At 47.4% G+C, this 21,472-nt stretch overlaps 1 protein-coding gene across 1 annotated transcript in view; it reads left to right on the plus strand.

Annotated features, from left to right (window-relative positions):
* The first annotated feature begins 3,536 nt into the window (after window positions 1-3,536).
* LOC119176084 (dnaJ homolog subfamily C member 7) overlaps window positions 3,537-21,472 on the plus strand; it is a 106,218-nt gene continuing 88,282 nt past the window's right edge. Inside the window, exon 1 of the mRNA XM_037427212.2 lies at window positions 3,537-3,693. Coding sequence (XP_037283109.1) covers window positions 3,614-3,693 — 80 coding nt within the window. The 5' untranslated portion in view covers window positions 3,537-3,613. The remainder of the gene's footprint in view (window positions 3,694-21,472) is intronic.

The following is a 21,472-nucleotide window of genomic DNA, read 5'->3' on the forward strand; positions in this document are numbered from 1 at the left end:
CGCACAATTTCTGTTTCGCAAGCGCATCCAACATGTACGTTTTCGCACCACCATGCAGTATATCTTACATTTTTTGAAGGGAAGAAATAAATCAAATGTTTTTTTAATGGAAAAAACACGAAGCTTTTTTTGAAGGGTTGAGATTTATTTCAGAAGAAAAAAAGAACGTACGGCCGAGCAGGTACTGGCCAGGTGATTGAAACAACGCAAAGCCAAGAAACCACGTTCTAAATTTCAGTGCATACTTGGTTGGCATTATTGTTTTCCTTCTTTCAGAGAGGAAAAAACTTTCTCGAGGCGCTCACGTTACTTTATAGAGGACGCGAAGGCAATGACGGAAAGCAGTAATCTTGGCACAAATCAGTCATGACCGGGCGCCTGATCTTCGTAAATCCACAGTTGAGTGAAACGCAGTCTTTACCCGGCCAAGAACGCTGTTTTTGCACGGTCAACAGGGTAATGCACATGAGCGCGTCTGTTACCCAGTGTCACGGGTCCCGTTAATTAGGGAGGCGATCGCCGGGCTAATTCCAAGGGCCGAAGTATCGGCCCCCCGAACCGCACCACGAAAGCGTGGACAATTCAGAAGTGGACCTTTTTGGCGCGCCAGCGGACGCCGGCTGTGGCCCAAAGAACAAATCAGAGCCGAGAGTTGATAAACAAAACAAAATTATATTCTCAATAATGGCAGATCAAAAACAATACACAAGTATGCACACTCCACAATAGTTGCATACAATGTGTCACCAATCAAACAACGTACTACACAGTACAATCAGCCACACTCGAAACAACGGACACAGACAACAATATGCACTACAATGCAGTCGCATGCATTGAACAACCAAGACACTTAAAGACTAAAGAGATAGAAAACCTATTCAGTCCAAAGTTCTTGGAACAAAAGTCTGGATGATACTCTTCCGAGAATCACTCACTCAAAGTCCAGTGTTGTCGTTCCGCTGCCCCCAAGTTTCTCTTCCAGGAAATCTCGACTGCCCCCGAAGTTTCTCTTCTAGGAAACCTCGCGTCTTCACTTGGCCACTCTCCGAGCTTCAAACTTCTTCGCCGGAAACACGTCGGCTTCACACACGCAGCTGTTGCCACGCGTCTTCGCTCGATAGCGGTAGACCCACGCTCTTGCCTGTAGCTCGAGCCTTCACCCCTCAGGTGGAAATCCTCTTCTTCTCCTGCTTTGTCCTTACGGACAAAACCTTCGCCGACTACACGGCGGAATCCCTACGCGCTCTGGCGCTAACTTCCGTCTTCTCCTGATCTCTCATCTCGGCTGCTCGATTAAATACCTTCCGCGCGAGATTCCAGAAAGTTCTCTTCATTTCGTCGGCGCGATGCGCAGTGAAGGCTGGGGAGAGGGCGAGACGGCTCGAAGGCCGTTCGCGACGGATGACTCAACCCGGCATCACCACGCCCCTTTCCATCTAGAATTTTCCAGAGCTTGCTCCGCCGCCGATGCGAGGAGGTTTCGTCGGCGAACCCACGCTTCCCAGGAGAGAGGGGCGCGTGCCCGGGGAGTCTTTGGATGTTTTTTTTCCTTTTTCTTTTATCGCTGACCTCGCGGCGTTTCTCCCGCGCTTTATCGCGAGAATTTGGCGGCGCGCCCTTTTTGAGCGCTCGTTTTGAGACACCCAGGCAAAGCGTTAGGAAGGAACCAATACTTTTTTGCAGACTAGTTGGTTCATACTTGAAAAATTGAATTGCTGCACAAACTTGAAGAAAAAAACAAGAGAGACAGGAAAGAGTGCACTCTTTCCTGTCTCTCTTGTTTTTTTCTTCAAGTTTGTGCAGCAATTCAATTTTTCAAGTTAGGAAGGACTCCATTCGTGGACGCTGACGGGATGGGTGTTACGGTACGCTATCTTACCAACGCCTCGTCTTAGAAGCTTGCGGCGTGAGAATCAAAACAGCTGCCACACCCTTTCCCTCCTTCATTTTTGATTGCTGTCAGTTTTTAGCATCACTTGTGGTAAACGGTGCAACAACTCGGCATTTTGCATAGCCTCCGAAATAGTCGTGTATTATTGCAGATCTCGAATAACTTTTGACTGACGTGCCCCTAGGAGCCACAAGTAATCCTACTGAAACGTTCCGTATGCGAGTCGAATAATTCCATATGTTTCCATAAAGAATACATGTTTCCCATATATTTTTCATATATTTCCGTAAGATTCTTATGGCGTTTTGTTTAAACAAAACGCCGTGATAATGGATGGATAGATGGATGTCGATTGATTGATATGTGGGGTTTAATGTCCCAAAACCACTATATGATTATGAGAGACGCCGTAGTGGAGGGCTCCGGAAATTTCGACCACCTGGGGCTCTTTAACGTGCACCCAAATCTGAGCAAACGGGCCTACAACATTTCCGCTTCCATCGGAAATGCCGCCGCCGCAGCCGGGATTTGAACCCGCGATCTGCGGATCAGCGGCCGAGTACTTTAGCCACTAGACCACCACGGCGGGGTCGGATGGATGTATGTGGCTGTACCCTTTAGATCGGGCGGCGGCTAACGCCACCTAGCCGTAATACTTAGTGAACTAATCATTAGCTTTATCTTTTTTTCCTTTAAATAGTGAGGTTGAGGATTCGTACTTTGCAGTGAAGGGTTTAATTTTCACTCGTGCCTTGACTTTAGCCACCAATCAGATAACCTCCTTCTAGTTAAGTCTACCCGCTTAAAGTCTATTTTGTCCTCCCTGTCCCTAAACCCCAGTGCTTTGAAAAACTCTGCGCCATCATCCTAAACTATAGGGTGAAGCCCTTTACAGAACATTATCAAATGTTCGGCAGTTTCTTCTTCCTCTCCACACGCACTGCATATTGTGTCTACCCATTCGTATTTGGCCCGATATGTCTTGGTTCGCAGTACTCCCGTCCTGGCCTCAAACAGTAGAGAACTACTCCGAGTATTATCATAGATCCTTTCCTTGGCAATTTCCTGCTTAAATGTTTGATAGATCTCTAGTTCGGACTTCTGAATCATGCTAATTCTCCACATGTCAGTCTCCGTTTCCTTCACTTTCTTCTTAACCGATAGTTCTTTTTGGTTTGGCCACCTGCTGTTTTCTAAGTATTTACCAGTCAATTTCCTGGTTCGCTTCCTTCATTTTGTATCGACATTCATGTACAAGTAGCTGAAAACCTTCCTAGCCCAACGCTCCTCCCGCATTTCTCTCAATCGCTTCTCAAATTTTATCTTGCTGCTAGCTTCCCTGCCCTCAAATGATGTCCATCCCATATCACCTTGTACTTCCTGATTTGGCGTATTTCCGTGAGCTCCTAAAGCAAGCCTACCTATTCCACGTTGCTTAATTTCTAATCCAATAATAGTGTCGGTCACGAGCGCCCCTACACGGCGCTCGCTCAAAACTGAAGGCAAGGAGACTCCGCTGACAACACGAGCCATTCGTCAGGCACCGTAAAAAAGGAGGCGTTGGCACAACGCTAGCGCTGTCCTCTGGCGGGCTGTGCAGCGGTGAGAAGGTTCTGCATGGCCTCGTAGATGGCGCGGCCAACTGGTAGTTGTTCTGTGGCACGGCTTCAGTAGCGCGGTAGCGGGCGCGCTTGCTCTATTTCGTGCGTGTTGTTGACCATGGCGCTTCAGGAGAATATGGACTGTGATATCCAAATTATCGAAGAGAAGACTGACCTTCCGCCACCTTCGAAGCAAAGGTAAGTGTTACTTTGTGTGTATGTATGGTAATTTTTTGGTTTTGCCGCTGACTTGGTGGGCCTGGCCTTTCTTCGGACAACTGTGGTCGTGCATGTCTGTCTAGGCCTTGCCTTTGGGAGGTGGGTCTGCGAAAGGTTGTTTCGTGACACGGGAGTGCAAGAAACGCTGTCAACGAACCGTGCTTCGAACTCGCGGTTGTTGCACTCTGCATGTTGTTGGTGTTTAATCCGTCTAACGTAAGCGATCGTGTGTCGCATTTTTTTTCCTTTTTACGTTTCTCAAGTTCCCCGTGATCTTCCGTCGACTGTCCGCTGCGCCGATAGTGGTTCGCATGTCTTCTCATGTGATCGCTCGGGTACTTCCTCATTTGATATTTCCCAGCCGTCATTCGTAGGGGACGAAACATATCATAATACGTCATACAAGCCATCACTGCTTTGATGTGTGCATGAACGTGCTATCAGGGAACGTATTGCGATATCAAAGCGACCTCCCGATCCTGTTTTCTACTTCGCCTCCCGTTTTTTTTTCTTTTTTTTTTTCCTGCCGCCAGCAATAGCTCGTTTCCTTCACGGCTTCGTTAGTTCTTTTTTTTTTCCGGATTGGATACCGCTCAATGCCTAGAAACCATACAAACTGCAGTAATAAATTTGGGCGCAGATCCTACGCTCTGTGTGAACCAGCAAAGCTATATAAAGCGTAGGTATCTAAGGGATCTTAGAGCAAGTGTAAATCACTGTGGGGTAAGCAAGTTTTATTTCGCAGTAAAGAATGTTGAAACTCGACGTGTTTAGAAATGCGCGATAGCAACGAGATCGCATATGTTGTTAAACGGGGATTACGATTTTTACCGTAATCTCCGTTTCAACTGCAGTGAGTATATTTCTGTTTTGGTACGTAAAGCTCCGGCATTTAGGTTCATGGAAAATAGGCTGCTAGTAGTGGAAAAAAAAATAAAGTCTACTGTGTGGAGGTATCTTTGCGTTTTAAAACACACGATTCATTGAACCGAGGTCATTTTCATTCTTTGTTGCCGAAACTAAAAAAAAAAAAAACTAAAAGCGTGCCAAATCGCGTGTGGGCAAGTTTCTTTAACTTGCAAAAACTGAACGAGAACGGGACGAAAACAACACATTGTACAGCGTTGGGCTCGTTACCTCTCTCTCTCTTTTAAATTCAGGTCGAGCTGTTTTACCACAAGCAGCTGATTGGTGGTTGATCGTCAATGAACCGCACGTCCCGGCTATCATCCACCGAAAGGAGCAGTATGAAAAAAAAAAACAATACTGCGTCGTTTATGACTGACTTTGTTATCTGAAGATAGTTGTCATTAATTTTGCGTGTTCATTGAACGCCCTTCACAAGCTGCTTGTTTTTTAAAAAAAAAAAAAGAGAGAGAAGACAGGAGATCGCGGGAAGCTTTGATGGTTAGTGGTGTAACGAGTCTAACTGTTCTGCTTTCGCCCGCCGTCGTATCTTAAAGGAACCCTGCAACACTTTTTTGAGCATGGCATACCTGCCAAGTTTCCCGGATTGGCCGGGAGACTCCCGGATTTGGACTGTTTCTTCCGTTTGTACGGTTGTCATGAAAAATCTCCCGGAAATCGAAAATTTTGCGCGTGATCCCGCCGCCTTGACAAAAAAGGAGCACAATCCGCTCCACGCTTTTCTAACCTACCCCATTTTATCATGAATGAGTGTAAGAGGCGTTCATCTAAACGTACAGTAGAATCTCGGTGATGCGAAACCGCGGTAGACGCGAATAAGTGAAATTCCTCAGCGAAATTACATTATGTCTATTGGGCCTGAATTCGAATGTTCCGAACACATTTCCTAATCGCGGCAGGTGATACGAACTTTAGTACGGAAATCGTCCGAACGAAGGCCGAGAGCAGCGTACTCGAAGCTTGGGAAGTACGCGTGTGACCGGCGCACGCACTGTCTTCTACAGCGTGCGTGATTGTCGTTGCCGCTGTCGACGAAACCGTGGTCGCTTTTGACGCGATCATGTATGGCGACGACGTAACTGTCCCGAAAGTGTGCGTGCGCTTAACACCCAACCAGTCAAAGCAACGCTGCTTTCCGCAAGTCCTGCGGACAAAACCGCGGCAGATGCGATCGTAGGCGGCATAAAACGACTTTGTTTTGAAGGCGCAATCAAGCGCAGGGGTATTTAAAAAAGGACCTACCATTTGCCGCAACCGGCGCGCACAACATCAAGGCGGCGCGATAGCGATCTACGAGTTCCGAGGGCAGTAAATACGTAAAAAAAGTTTCGCTGCAAGGGCGAAGCTATGAATGCGACAGCAACAACTTGGAATATCAGACTGAGAACGGCAAGCAGATCGCAGCGCGCTGCTCACGCACAAATGACGCACGAAAACAATACATATAAGGCGAGAGCGAACTAACAACGTTTACCGCGCGACACGTAACGTGCTGTTTGAACAAAACCAAAAAAAGCGATGCTTGATACCTAATCACAGGTACGGAGCAGTACAAACTAACAAATGTCTCAGTTATACCTCGCTGTGTATGAAAAGCGCGCTCTTTTCGCAAGCGGGGCCTGGGCATAGACCGAAGATACCTTTGTGTGCCCGGCAACTAACGCAATCGTTCCAGTGAAAGCCGAAGGCACACGATTCTCCCCACCGAAAGATAGGCGCGCGCGCACAAGCATCACCCCCATCCGCGGCGCTAAGTACGCATCAGAGATAAGCGCGCGTCGGCGCATTGCGACGAGCTGGGCACCGAGCGCTGTCTTTTTTTTAAGTGTGAATACACTTTATAAGCGACCCCAAACCATCCACCGCCGTCGGCGGCGTCCGCAGTCTTCTCTCTATCTTTAAAAGAAAGAGGACTTGGCGGGCCGCAGCGCGCCGCTCTACCGAATAAGCCACGGACGCGACGCTGATATCGGTGTCAGTAACGCGCCTTATACCCCCTCCCCCTTCGCTCGCTCCTCCGCTCTCCTCACTCGCTGCAGCTGCGCGCGCACCCCTCTCTCTTGCGCGCCCGCCTTCTCTCTCAGTCTCCCGTCGAGAGCGGGTCGTGAGGGGGAGTAAAGTTAAAATCCGTTGGCATTCGCCAGTGAGTTAACGTAAACTCCCCCGTGTGATCAAATTGCGATTCCCAGGAACCATTACACCATAAAGGCACCATAGTGTGATTAATTAATATAATAGTGCGAATTAATAAATACCCCTCATAGCATCACCCCGTGTATTCGCACTTAACCATGTTCACCCTCGGGGAAATGCTTGGGAGTTTTTTTTTCCTTTCTAGAGTGTTAATATATATAGATAAGTATACATATACGGTGAATCACGGCCGTGGCGGTGACAGCAAAAGACCAGCCTAGACTGTCAATAACAAAGGGGCCAGACACGTTTTGGCGTTCCTGTAACACATACACGAGCTGTTTTGAAGGAAATATTCTGCTAGTTGTGTTGATCCTTTCAGACTCTCACTTTAGTGGGAAACCCTACCTTCGTGTGTTCGGCCACTCCAAGCCGACCCCAATGCTGATGTTCTTGTTTTCTTGTTTCCGCGATGTTTTTGGTTTTTTTTTTTTGGTGCCGAAAGAAATAAAAGCGAATAATTCAGCACCCCCCCCCCCCCCCCGCTGCTGCGGAAATCTTCCGGATTCAGAATCCTTGAACTTGCATGGTCAGATAAAGCTGCCGATCTGTAGTAGAGGCCCTGACAACATGCGAGCCAAATATTATAACGCAGATCGCGGCCTGGAATTCACATTAAACTATTAAAGTTGGCTAAATATAGCTTCCTCTACTCTCGACAAACCACGGAATTAAGCCCATCTACCAGCCATTGGATGATTTGAACATGGCGCGCTCGCTTGTTGCAGAGGTCACCGTGAGAGACCGTCACTTGTCCACGCGTGCGCGCGCGATCGCGCTGAGAAAGCTGCGTATCGAAGAAGAAAAAACGCTCAAGGTCACGAGGCGCGAGTGACGTTTTTTGGATTGCCCCTGCCATCCCTCTCTGCTTAGCTTCCAGCGCTTTCATCGGGACGAGAGAAGAAAGAATGTGATTGCAGCGTGTGACAAATCTTTGTAACTCCGCTCGTACTGGACGGTAGGCACTGCGCCGTGCTCCCGACCGGGTTGCAGAAATTAGGTGCCTTTTCTCATCTTCTAACCACTACCACTGGACGGATTCTTAAAATTTTTGCGGCGTTTATTTTGTGAGGTAATACGCTTTTCCAGTGAATCAATTCCATGGTTACTCAAACAAGTGTTTCAGGGCCCCTTAAAGGGCTCGAAAAACCTCCCATAAGTCGAAATTCAGTTCTTGTGGGGAAATTGTGCACGAGGTACGACGAACACGGATCCGTGATAATTTTTCGTTACGGTACGCGTTTCATTATCGAAACTGTGACATATTTCGCTCTCTCTCCTGCGCTTCCCTTCGCTGGTATCCTCTCCCACGCCCCTTTGCCCTCTCGCCGAGCGCCCCTGCCAATCCAACACCATCTAGAAAAGGTGGCCAATCCTGGCCAATCTCGCGTGGCATACGTCATCGCTGACGCGCTGTTTGAAATACCGTCTACTTCCGGTTGCCGCGACTTCAACCGTCGACGCCGTCAGTTGCGTGCTTGTTGGCGAACCGTGGCCGCCGTAGTCGTGCCGGTGTGGAACCTGCATTGCGCACATGCCTTCAAAGGATTGCCAACGTGATGGACCCGTACGGGGACGCGCGTGTTCCACGCATGCAAGCAACACGACGGACATCAAGCAGCGCTGCTTGCACACTGACCGGAAGTCGTAGGCGCTCGACAGCATATTTGGCTCGGTGGGCTAGGAATGTGGCACGGCGCGTCACGCGGAGGCCCGAAAAGCCATGAAAAGACGAGGGATTGTTTCTTGGAATTTGTGGCGCACCCGGCGGCTCGTAGCGCTGCCGCGTGCAGAATCGTTGACCGCGACAGCATTCTGCACAATGCGCGCGTTTACTTGAAATATATATATATATATATATATATATATATATATATATATATATATATATATATATATATATATATATATATGAGGCTGTCTACAGGCCCTTTAAGTGCCGTGTGCTCAGATTTGGGTGCACGTTAAAGAACCCCAGGTGGTCTAAATTTCCGGAGCCCTCCACTACGGCGTCTCTCATAATCATATAGTGGTTTTGGGTCGTTAAACCCCACATATCAATCAATCAGGCCCTTTAAGTGCCCAGCTTCAGGACGCGAGTTCAATCACCGGCTACGGTGGTGGCGGGCCGGTGCAAGCACGAGTGGGTCCCGTGGCCGGAGCAGTCGGAAGGGCAAGTTGTGATCGCGGAAACTGCATGCATCATTCCATCTCAGTGAACAGGCGTGGACGCTTTTTAGTGCGCCAGATGAAAGTAACATGATTGGGGTTTCATTCCCCGTCACCCTTCTCCACGCGGTGGCAAGTAAGGGAAAATAAGTTCCCCTCACGCGAAGTTTGTTTCTATTTCCCACTTACTTATCCCTTCCACCCTGATTTTACCGCGTGTTTTTCGCTATCATTTCATATTTGTTCTCTTCTTTTACCTTTCTTTTGCTCAATCTCACTGTCCCATCAATCCCCGTTCCCCCGCGAGTGGATCGGTGGAGGTGTCTTCACATGGGAGGCAGTTATCGTGCACTCCACACCCCATTTTCTTACCTTCCCGCCTCGTCCTCAAAAATCACCCACCCACCAACTCCTTCCCTCGCAGCACTGGCAGGTGTATAATGAAGAGCACCACTGAGCCTTCAAAGGTCACTGACCAGTCGACGACGTGGGCATGGAGGTTGACGATTGACACCTCGGATGAACCTTTTTGTCTGTGGGAAATGGCGACTCGTTGAAACCACTCAGTCGCCCCTGGGCGGGATAAGGCCGGCCTGGTGAGATCTGCTAGACTAAAAGGTGGCACCACCAAAATTTGTATCCCGCAGGTGCGCAGAGCACCGGAGTTTCCCCCTCCGCTCTGGAATGTTCTCAGTCACCGTGAGTGGCGACTGGCGTCGGTGATTGGGTGACAAGAGCGGCCACATTCGTATGGGTTCTAAATGCAAAAACTAGCAAAAGCCGAGGTAGTCAAAATTACGATGCAGGGGACCTGCCGCCATATCGCACCACATCATCCTTTCGTGGATTTGGCACGGAGCACCCTGACATTTTCCGGTCCCATTTTCCTTTTTCTTAACACTGGTCCAGACTTCAGTGATTATTGTTTGGCCAGTGTTTATCACTTAACCGTCAACCATGGCAGGCATCACGTGCTTTAATTTAAACGAAAAAAAAAAAGAAGATGGGTGCAGAATTTATTGTAGCCAATACAGTAAATAAAAAAAAAGAAAACGATCACGGGAAGGCATCCTCCCGTGAGACGATTCGAAGGCAAAAACGTTTTTTTTTCTTCTCAATGTAATGATCCTCCTCCCCCCCCCCCCCCGCAAGCTTCCTGTACTAAACATGGGTTTGCATTGGCTCCGTGATCGGAGCCATTGCAAGCTCTCTGCGCGTCACCTAAATTTGCAGGGCCTCTGTGATTGGTTCACTCTTAATGTCATGCTAGGACGTGGCCTCTTGACGTTAAAGTTTTGGCAACTTGTGACTTCATATCGTGATTTTTTTTTCATCACTATTGCTGTCAATTTTGACGTTGAATCATTCGAGGCTTTCGCATTAAAAAAGGTGCTACCATGTCGTTAACTACGTCATTAATTTGCCAACAAAGCACAAAAGTTGTCATTTCAGAAAGTTTTTTTTTTAAATCAGAATGACTGCACGCGCAATGAACATGCTTTTTCTGTGATGATGCCGATATTTCATTTACTGTCGACTTGTCATTTTTGTTCCTTTTCGTTTTAATTGCGCAGGTATATAATGCGTGGTTTGACAAATAAACTCATGTTTTAAGTCAGCGCTGTTGTATGTGTCCTTCTCTGCCTGGTCTTTATCCCGGCAGCGGCGGCTGCATTTTCGATGGAGGCGAAAATGCTGTAGGCTCGTGTGCTCAGATTTGGGTGCACGTTAAGGAACCCCAGGTGGTCGAAATTTCTGCAGCTTTCCAATACTTTTCTGTGATTGTTACGTTGAGCGTGTACGTAGTGGGCGGGTGGAGTGCATGAAAAGTAAACGCCAAAAGCTTCTAACTGCTAAAGAATAGACTGGCGCTGCTTTTAAGGCTGTATACAATAGATTAAAAATACCTTTTTTTGCGTTTCGGAGTAGTAATTAAAACTGGTAAATGGCTGTAGTGGTGGTCCTCTGTCCGGAGTCAGAGAGCTTAAAGCCGTCCCGGGGGCCTCACAGGGATAGAGAACATGTACGTACCATTAGGCGCCGAATCTAAGATACTTTGTACAGTGATAACGTGTGCGCTTCATTCACCGCATAGCGTAGCCCTCGTGGTCATACGTTTGGACAATGCAACTGGTGCCAGTGGGCGGCTATGCTTCAGAATAAATATTTCAAATTTGCCTTTTTGTTTGAACAGTGTACATTGATATTAGGTGCTGAATGTAACGTAGCATATGACCTTTAATAAACGTAAAAAGTATGCTAAGTCAATTTTGCATAATACCGCCTCAACATGGCCTATAAAATACACAAGACCTAAGATGGGCATATACTATAAGCTTACATATATATCGCCGCAATGAACTTGAACGGATACTCGTGCTAGCAATAGCTTGTTAGACGCTCGTAATAATGTCATCTAAGATTTGTTCGACAAATTCGCTCAACAGGTTCGTGGCAAAAGTCAGTAACAGTGCGCAAAAGAACCGTTGCGTAGTGAAGTTTACATAGTGAAAAGGTCACAGAAGTTTGTAAGTGCCCAAGAAAGTTAGTAACAGCTCCCTTTACTAACTCTTTGCTTGTGGTCACGAGACGAGCGTTTTACTGCTTTTTTTAAGAGTTTAAGGTACCGTGATTCGGCCGTGAATAGACATGAATGATTTATTCGTATATAGTTCAAGTTTAACGAACGATTCATAATGCAAGGGCCGCATCAGGCAACTCATACGTTGCGGGTGAATTAAAACTCCAGTTCGAATTTGACGCAACGGGCTACATGAACGCCTACGTAAGTGCAATATTTCAGAGCGCTGCGTAAGAGAAAGCAGCCTGCTGCAACACGCAACAAGTCCAGTGTCACGGTAGTTTTAAGGATGCGTGTTGGCGCGAATGCATACAGCGGTATACGTTAAGCCCAAAAGATCGTCTTCGCGCGATCAGTCGCTAGCACAGGCGAACCTCATTCACGCGGCGGCTTCGGCGAGCGAACTTCACTGTTGCTGGCATGAGGCAGTCTACTCGCACCAAGAAAACCGCGTAGTGAGCGGTATGCAATTTAAAAATACGATATATTGCTGTGTAATGGAACGGAAAGTGTTTATGAATGCCTTGTAACACTTTTTTTTATATGCACACGCGTAAACATTGCGTCATTTCCTGTTGCGAATACGTGACTCGGGCAGGGTCACGTGCATCTATGTAGTCCTTGTCTTTCCCGGTTTTTCGCTATTGGCTGCTTGAGCCCAGCACTTCCGCACGATGAGCGACGGTTTCCAAATCTGGAGAACCGAGCGATCGCGCGAAAACGAGCACGCGACACGTCGCGCGAACGCCCTGTTTCGTCGCTCATAGCATCGCTCGTCGCTGTCGCGTGCATTTTCGCGCTTATGAGGTTTGCTCTTGAGGCCAGTCGCAAGGAAAATACGTCCGATAGTAGTCATATGATGATCCCGAAGCTGTTGACATTGTAACGCAGCGCAAATGAAACTGCCTTAGACACGTTTACTTCTCGGCACACAACGAACAAGCGGGCTGTAGCAATGAACATAAATTAACGACAGGTCGAAGCTTACGCGCCTTTGGCACGCTCGACGCTTACAGCTAACAAGCGCCCTCGTCGCCAAACACTTATTAAACTAAAATAGTGATCTATTGCAAGCGGGGCGCCACTACAACTCAGTTCAACTCCTTTGCCGAATGCAAGCTCCACATGCACCCTATGCTTTACACTTCGGACATTGCAAAAGAAAAAGGTCTCCCGCGCTTAACTTCGCACTACTTTGCCTGTATCCTGATGAAATGATGCACACAACCTACATTGTCCGGCACACACAGCTCAACTTAGTGCACGGATGACCCTCATTTTCACGCGTTCATTCTTTCCTATCTTCTTCCCGTCTCGCTCAAGTTTGACATTCTTGGCTTAAAAGTGTCAGCAACGTCGGACCTTTGCTCATTTCGAGTGGTCGCACTCCCATTTCGACGTTTCCTGTCAACTGATAAGTTGCGCGCTCCTGTTTTGCGACTAATCGGCTATATTTTTTATTTATTTACAGTACCTTACAGAGCCCTTGAGGGGCATTGTGTGAGGGGGGCGGTACAGATAATGTGTTAGAAATATATATATATATATATATATATATATATATATATATATATATATATATATATATATATATATATATATATATATATATATCCATACATACATAGGCAAATATTGAATATAATAGGAAATGCAGTTCAACTTATGATCATGTAAACAAAATACTAAAAAAGTGAGTTACAGTATCAGAAGGTGAAATTAAAAAAAAGATATGACAGTAGCTACAACCTAGCAATAGTGCAAAAACATCGGCAACAGTCCTATAAGCACAGATGAGTACGAAGATGCGATAGAGTAGTTTTTGGTGCATAAGTATTCTTTAAGAGTATGATAGAACTTTGTGTGGTCTTGTTTTGACGTAAGATCATTTGGCAAATCATTCCACAAACGAATAGCTCTTGGAAGAGCCGATTGGTTGAAAGCGTTAGTATTGCCGTACATGCGTGATAAGCTAAAGGTGTTATGTAGTCTGCTCGAAGTTCGGCGTGCTACATTAAGGTGAACAGATGGCATCATGCTGGTGTGGATGAGTTTGCGAAATAGTGATTAAAGTGAGATATCTATGTGATTGTTACGCTGAGCGTGTACGTAGTGGGCGAGTGGAGTGCATGAAAAGTAAACGCGAAAAGCTTCTAACTGCTAAAGAGTAGACTGGCGCTGCTTTTAAGACTGTATACAATAGATTACCTTTCTTGCGTTTTGGAGTAGTAATTAAAAATCTGGTAAATGGATATAGTGGTGGTCCTCAGTCCGGAGTCAGATGTGTTTAGAAATATTGGTTAACGATTTAGAGTATTTGGTACTCTATTATGGGAGAGCTTAAAGCCGTCCCCTGGGCCTCAGCACGTGGTTATATGGCACGTCAAGCTAGTAATGTGTTTAGTAAAAGTGGTTAACGATTTTGAGTACTTGGTACTCTACTTGGGAGAGCTTAAAGCCGTCCCGGGGGCCTCACAGGGATAGTGAAGAACATGTACGTACCATTAAGCGTCGAATCTAAGATACTTTGTACAGTGATAACGTGTGTGCTTCACTCACCGCATAGCGTAGCCCTCGTAGTCATACGTTTGGACAACGCAACTGGTGCCAGTGGGCGGCTATGCTTCAGAATAAATATTTCAAATTTGCCTTTCTGTTTGAACAATGTACATTGATATTAGGTGCTGAATGTAACGTAGCATATGACTTTTAATAAAAGTAAAGAATATGCTAAGTCAATTTTGCATAATACTGCCTCATTATGGCCTATAAAATATACAAGAACCAAGATGGGCATATACTATAAGCTTACATATATATCGCCTCAATGAACTTGAACGGATACTCGTGCTAGCAATAGCTTGTTAGACGCTCGTAATAATGTCATCTAAGATTTGTTCGACAAATTCGCTCAACAGGTTCATGGCAAAAGTCAGTAACAGTGCGCAAAAGAACCGTTGCGTAGTGAAGTTTACGTAGTGAAAAGGTCACAAAAGTTTGTAAGTGCCCAAGAAAGTTGGTAACAGCTCCCTTTACTAACTCTTTGCTTGTGGTCACGAGCGTTTTACTGCTTATTTTAAGAGTTTAAGGTACCGTGATTCGGCCGTGAATAGACATGAATGATTTATTCGTATATAGTTCAAGGAGGTCAATCGCGTCCTCCCCTTCTAATGATTTGTGGGGGGCGCTGTATTTTTGTCGCATGCCTCGCCGGTTAGCAAGAATTTCGCGAGGGGCCAATCTGGAAGATCCCCGTAACGGTTGGAGAGAACGGTAATCAAATTTCACTCTTTGGCAGGAACAACGCGCCAGTGTCATTGAACTCAAATTTCCCGCGAAGGGCTGGTTGTTATAGCAACGCCTCTTTGTGTTCAGGTTGCGTCTACTCGCCGATGGATGTGCGCTGCCGGCAGCGGTTCGATGGACGCGCGTCGCTGTATCTGGTCGATCGCGTCTCGCGAGTGTCCCCACCGAAATTGTATCTTACACCGTGACTACGAGCCTCCTGGAGGACATTGCGCGGTGCCATCGCGCGACGTGACTTCTTTCCGCAAAGGATCCTTCAGAGCAACAAAAAGGGAGGTTATTGCAAGAGTACTTATTGCAAAATATAAGTGAGCCAATTGAAGCTAACTCTAAGGCCGCGTTCACACTGAGCATTCCGGCCGCCGAAAGTGCTCCGAATCCGGTTCGGCGGCGGCGAGTTCCGCCGAAAGGGCCCTCTCCGCGCCGATCGCTCTCGGACCGATTTTTGCGGCGTCTGCCGCCGAATCGGTCACCGCGGTCCAATAGGAGCGCTAGTCAAGGAAGTTTGAAAAATGGCGGCCAAGCCCTACTCACTTCTTATGCCGCAGTGCACGTAACTGAATGTTGAAACCAACGGGGGTTTAACCTACTGTGTGCCTACTTCGCCTCCGTATTTCGTGAAAGAGGTGACCGAGCTTGCTGTTGGCGTGACCGAGCTTGTTGCGGTCTTGCAGAGCAAAACAAACCCACCAACGCCGCTGGCGTCGGTGGTTTTTCTACTCTTCGTGCATTACAAGACAGACACTTGCCAGCAAAGTAAGCGGTACTGTCTTTTCTTGCTTCTTGCGTACGAGAATCGTCGAAGTATACACCACCGGATAGCGTAGTGGCGTTTGCGAGCCGCGACAACAACCGGGTGACAGCGCATCCATCCCGCGTTCGCCCCGTAGTAGGTGGCATATTCGGCGGCGCGGGGCGCGTCCAGTGCGAACGACGCTGCGTTTCGGCGGCAGGGGAATTTCGGTCGCTGTAGAAAGCGGATGTTTCAGTGTGAACTAGGCATAAGAATATTTTGTTGAGAGGTTAGGCACAGCACATACACAACGCAAGTGTAACCCATCGGGTTCTCAGAATGGCTAAGTATAGTCAGTTAACAGGTAATGTTCGCTTTTAATCCAGCGTCGCGCCTTGTGCGCGCTTTTTCGCGCCTTTTTGAGGTGTGATTTCGCGTGTCGCTCGCAAGGCATTCCTCGAATTAGCCGCTTTCTCCCGATTTCTGTAGATGTGCTCGTTGGTTTCGCTCATTCAACTATGTCGCCTATACTCTCAGTAAAAGCATTTAATTAATGTTTGTTTCAGTGTTTTAATAGCTTGGTCACTAGAAAAGTTCTTATCTCATAATACTCACACTTCGATATAACGAACCCGGATATAACGAAGTATCGGTTATGACGAAGTAAATGGATGATAGCGCTCATCCTGTGCTCTAGATACTTAAAGTCGCGAAACTATGACTTTCTTAATTTATTAATGTCATGCGGGCTGCGTGGTGGAATGGAACGTAGATTTGGGATAACCAAATCGAAACGTGAGAAAATATGTGGACGCTAGGGTGGTTACATGGGATTCATCAGACTACAGGGCTACAAGTTCAAGTCTCTCTGTGAAATAGGTGACCAGTAAAAGAGCGAGGGATTGTGGGATGCACCGTCTGCTACCGACTTCCCGTTCGAGAAGAGTAGACGACGGTGAACCGCTTCGCCGCAAGCCTCGGGTTATTCGGGATTCGCGCGCGCGGTCGCCCGTTTATCTTCGTCCTGATAAACCGTGATCGGTAGTTCAGCTGTTGACTGCTCCAACTCACGAAGAAAGAAAATTGAGGTGTGCCGCGGATGTGAAAAGAGCCACAGCGACAGGTGGCCTTTGAGTACGGAACGTTGAAGCCAGAGTGTGCGAAAACCATGTTATCACAGATACGTGTGTATTCCACTCTAAAAAAACTTACGCACAAATTTGCTCCGAATATTGTATTGAGAAATAAATTGTCGCGCAGACGCGCCTAGCAAAAATATTATGGGAACACGCGGGTGAAATCTACCTGCCATACGAGATGAGCGCCGGCCATTGCACCCATATATATGACAAAAAAATGCGATAGCTTCGCTCAATAGTAAGTTTACACGAAGCGCTGGACGAGTCCATTTGCATTTATCGTGGTCAAACTTAGCGCCAGGACGGCACCCAAAAGAATAAGTGCGTTAAACAAGCGCAGAGTTTCGATTACTCGGCGCTGTCTATGTCTGACTGTACTGTTTATGTGCCGCCGTGCCGCTAAGTTTGATCAAGATCAGCGTTCATATAAGCATCTGGCTTTGACTAAGAAATGCATCTTATACCGCACTGAAGGCGAGGAAAAAAAAAGACATCTCAGCGCACTCAATTGAGTGCTGCGCTTTATGCCGATCGACCGACGATGTCGGCCGAAGCAGCGATCCCGAAATGAACTCTTAGCACACTGCGCTACAGTCATCGCCATGCCCTGAGATCTTTAAAATGGGGATTTTTTATGTGCAGTAACGTATCATACAATGAACAAACGGGGGTTAAGGATATCATAGTTGAAATCAAGAAGAGGAAAATGGACATGGGCCGGGCATGTAGCGCGTTGACAGGATAACCGCTGGTCGTTAAGGGTAACTGACTGGATTCACAGAGAAGGCAAGCGGGTGAGGGGAAGACAGAAGGTTAGGTGGGCAGATGAGATTAAGAAGTTTTGCGGGTATAAATTGGCAGCAGCAAGCACAGGACCTGGTTAACTGGCGGAACATGGGAGAGGCCTTTGTCCTGCAGTGGACGTAGTCAGGCTGATAATCATACAATGAAAACTGTTTTGTGTATCGACTTATCTGCTAGCCAAACTGACAGTACCCCCGATCAGCATAAAAGCATAACAGATCATTTTAGTGCGATAAAAAGTTTCCTTACAATTCACGGCTTTCGTAGCTTGTCATCGTCACAGTCATGGTTAGCAAAAACAAAAAACCAACTTCTAAAGCGCTGGCATCGCACGGAGAGGTTTTTTTTTTCAACGGAGCGGTACAAAATGCGCGCGTGCCACTGCCAACCCGCGTGGTGCGTCGAACCGGAAGCATCCCACAGCTCCCTGCGATTGCCCATATTACCGGTCACCTATTGTAAAATGGCATTGCCTTACCGCTGATCAGTTCGAGCGTGAAGAAAAGATACGGTCAAGAAGCGCTCATTTTCTTCACGCTCAAACTTAGCTGCGCTAAAGCAAAAAAAACTCCCAAGCATTTCCCCGAGGGGGAACATGGTTAAGTGCGAATACACGGGGTGATGCTATGAGGGGTATTTATTAATTCGCACTATTATATTTATTAATCACACTTTGGTGCCTCTATGGTGTAATGGTTCCTGGGAACCGCAGTTTGATCACACGGGGGAGTTTACGTCAACTCACTGGCGAATGCCAACGGATTTTAACTTTACTCCCCCTCACGACCCGCTCTCGACGGGAGACTGAGAGAGAAGGCGGGCGCGCGAGAGAGAGGGGTGCGCGCGCAGCTGCAGCGAGCGAGGAGAGCGGAGGAGCGAGCGAAGGGGGATATCAGCGTCGCGTCCGTGGCTTATTCGGTAGAGCGTCGCGCTGCGGCCCGCCAAGTCCTCTTTCTTTTAAAGATAGAGAGAAGACTGCGGACGCCGCCGACGGCGGTGGATGGTTTGGGGTCGCTTATAAAGTGTATTCGCACTTAAAAAAAATACCATTTTATTATGCTCCAACTCGCCCAGTCAGCAGTGCTGTGAAGTTTGTTTAGAGGAACTCAGTGGTATTCCTTCGCTCGATAGTGTGTATATATGTAAAGAAAACGGTATCGTGGAAATGGTTTTGCCTTCCAGACTGGAAGGTAGCAAGTGCGCATCATCTCAAGAACGCAAGACCACCTAAGATCGATGGCAATGACAAGATCAGCTCGGAAGGCCTTCAGTGTTGCTTCCTTGATTTGGTAGGCGTGAACAGATGTTGCGCACCACTGAATGGCCCGTGCACAGTCTGGTCCGCGAAGTAGCTCTCTAATGCAGTAACTCTTTCGGTTACTACTCGACTGAATTGACGTAATAGTGGCAGGCCTGGGTGTTAAGCTGTGGTGCCATATTTTTTTTTTGTTTATGGCTGTACGTTTAGGCAGATGCCACAGGTTTAGAGAAAAGGCGCTAACTCATCCTCTTCCCGGACAATAGGTGCTTCGTGGGCAGCCATTTGACCGACAGGTATCGAATGCAGTTGCCTTGTCGTTTATTTGAATGTAAGCACTCCTTCTATTCTCAAGACTGACGAGCATGATTAGCATAGTGCGCGAATTGCGCAGTTTCTTTGTGTTAAATTGAAGCTATTTCAAGTGTTACAAACAAGCACACGTTTCACGGACGCTCCGCATCTGCTCGAACGCTTATAAAAAAACATGCTCACCAACTATTTGCTTGTGGAGATGTAATACATCAGAGTTAACCAGCATTGATAAGTGAAAGGAAAAGGAAAACGACGCGCTAGATTTTCGGCTGTGTCGGCATGCTGTTGTTGCATCCGACGTTTCAAGGATATTACTCAGTTCTGTTTCAGTGAAGCTGGGTGGAGTAGCCCGGTTCGTTGCCTTTTTGAAGAGAGGCTTCTTAGAGAAATTTGACAGCATGTTCATTTCTTCATTTCTTTCCTGATATTTTCCCTTCAAATTTCATTTTCGAGGACGTAAGGCTTGCGTATACCTTCGCATCCGGGAAGGAATGATAAAGACGGGAGGATTTTTTTTTAGCATCTTACCTTGGATTTGATTTAAGTCGCCGTGCCACGCGTAACGCAAGAAGGCTAAGCGAAGTGAACGCACCAAGATTGGTCCAAAGCTTTTGCAAAAAGCAGCATTACTTGCAGCCCCCCCCCCCCCCCCCCATTCCCGTATCTAGACCTCAACCGTAAAGAGACAGAAGGCAGGCAAACATTCCAATACGGACGGTGCGCCCAGCAATGCTTCTGGTGTGCAAGCGACATCAGCACTTGTTCCGCACCCGAGCTACAGTGTCCATCCACTGTCCCGAGCTACGCCAACGCTCGTCCAGTCACTTTGCCGTACGGGCTTGCACCTTCCAAGACGAACGTCGTCTGTGTATGTATGTGTGTGTGAGGGGAGGAGGAGAGAGAGACGGGGCAACCTCACCCCGACTGTCACTCTTTCCCTCTCGCTGTGTCGCTTTTATTAGTTTCTTGTCTAAATCTTTTAGTATAAACACGCCCAGCGAACATCTTTCGTTGCTGTGATGTTCCGTGTTAAGTCGAAATGCGATGAGATTCTGCGCACCCCGCGCGCGCTACTCTGCGACATCAGAGGAATGCGTGTCAAGGAGCGCTCGTAGTTTCGCCTTGCGTGCGAAGCTGTGTATTCTTTTTTTTTTATCCAGCAGCCGGCAGCAAGTTTGTGTAAGTCGCGCAAGAGGCTTACACTTAATCGACATTATGTACGCACAGAACGAGGAATAGGTCAAATGCATTTCCAGCGCTTGCTTGCGGCGGACTGGTGTTTTCGTTGTCTTTATCCAAGCACTTTTTCAAGATAATGTTCCCGCGTTCGTACACACTTTGCAAAGCTCACAGTGAACTAATTTATTGTACGAGGGAATAATAATAATAAAGAAACACGTAGTTGGTGCGTAATGGTCTCTGATGACACATAAGTCGGCGCATGCGCCATCGTTGGTGGAGTTTTAAATGGGCCATGGCTTCATCTTTCTGTACGCCGAACCTCTCAATCGTGAGAGCGGAACTATGGCTTGGCAGGGACCATTAGGCAGTGCGCTGGCGAACGAATCTCAAACGCTGCGGGCGCCCCGTCGCGTGTGTGTTGCAAGTGCCGAGGATCGCCTTTCGAGCCGCCTGCTTAGCCATGCATAATGCACGCAATGCCGCAACCTACATACGTAACGTGTCACCCCCCCCCCTTTTTTTTTTGCCTTCGGCCGTAGTCCTCGCTCTAAAGTGAGTGGGAGCACCTGGGAGACCTTGAAACCGTGTATCTGCACTTTTGCTTCTTCCACTGTATATATACCTGCCTCGCTTAAAACACCTAAGTCTGGGTGTCGCTCGGGGGTTGTGTGTCGGTGCGAGCGTCTGCCACGTTTTTTTGAAGGTTGGACTGGCGGCACATAAGAGTGGTGCAAGCATTGAGAACGATGCCACTGCCCGAACTATTTGCGAAACTTTCACAGACGAAAACATTTTCACATCGGGTATCACACACTGCGAAATTTGTCATCGAGATTAAGTAGTTGCGCGTGACGTCATCGTTTTTCAAGATTGTGCATCTACTCGAAGGTCGCGGGGACGACCCCGGCCGTGGCGGTCGCATTTTGGTGCTGGAGAAAGACCGGAGGCCCATCAAGTGTGCGATTTCGGTGCATGTTAAAAGAACACCACCAGATGGACGAAATTTTTGGAGCCCTCTCCGGTTCATCAGTCATATCGTGGTTTTGGCACGTAAAGCCCCACACATCGATGTATGTGTGAGTCTGATAGCCGGGTTTACCTTGCAATCCACCTTTTTTGTCACGTCCCTCTGCTATCATCGTTTGCGTGAT

The sequence above is a fragment of the Rhipicephalus microplus genome, chromosome X (genome assembly GCF_043290135.1).
Source record: "Rhipicephalus microplus isolate Deutch F79 chromosome X, USDA_Rmic, whole genome shotgun sequence".
Taxonomy (NCBI): domain Eukaryota; kingdom Metazoa; phylum Arthropoda; class Arachnida; order Ixodida; family Ixodidae; genus Rhipicephalus; species Rhipicephalus microplus.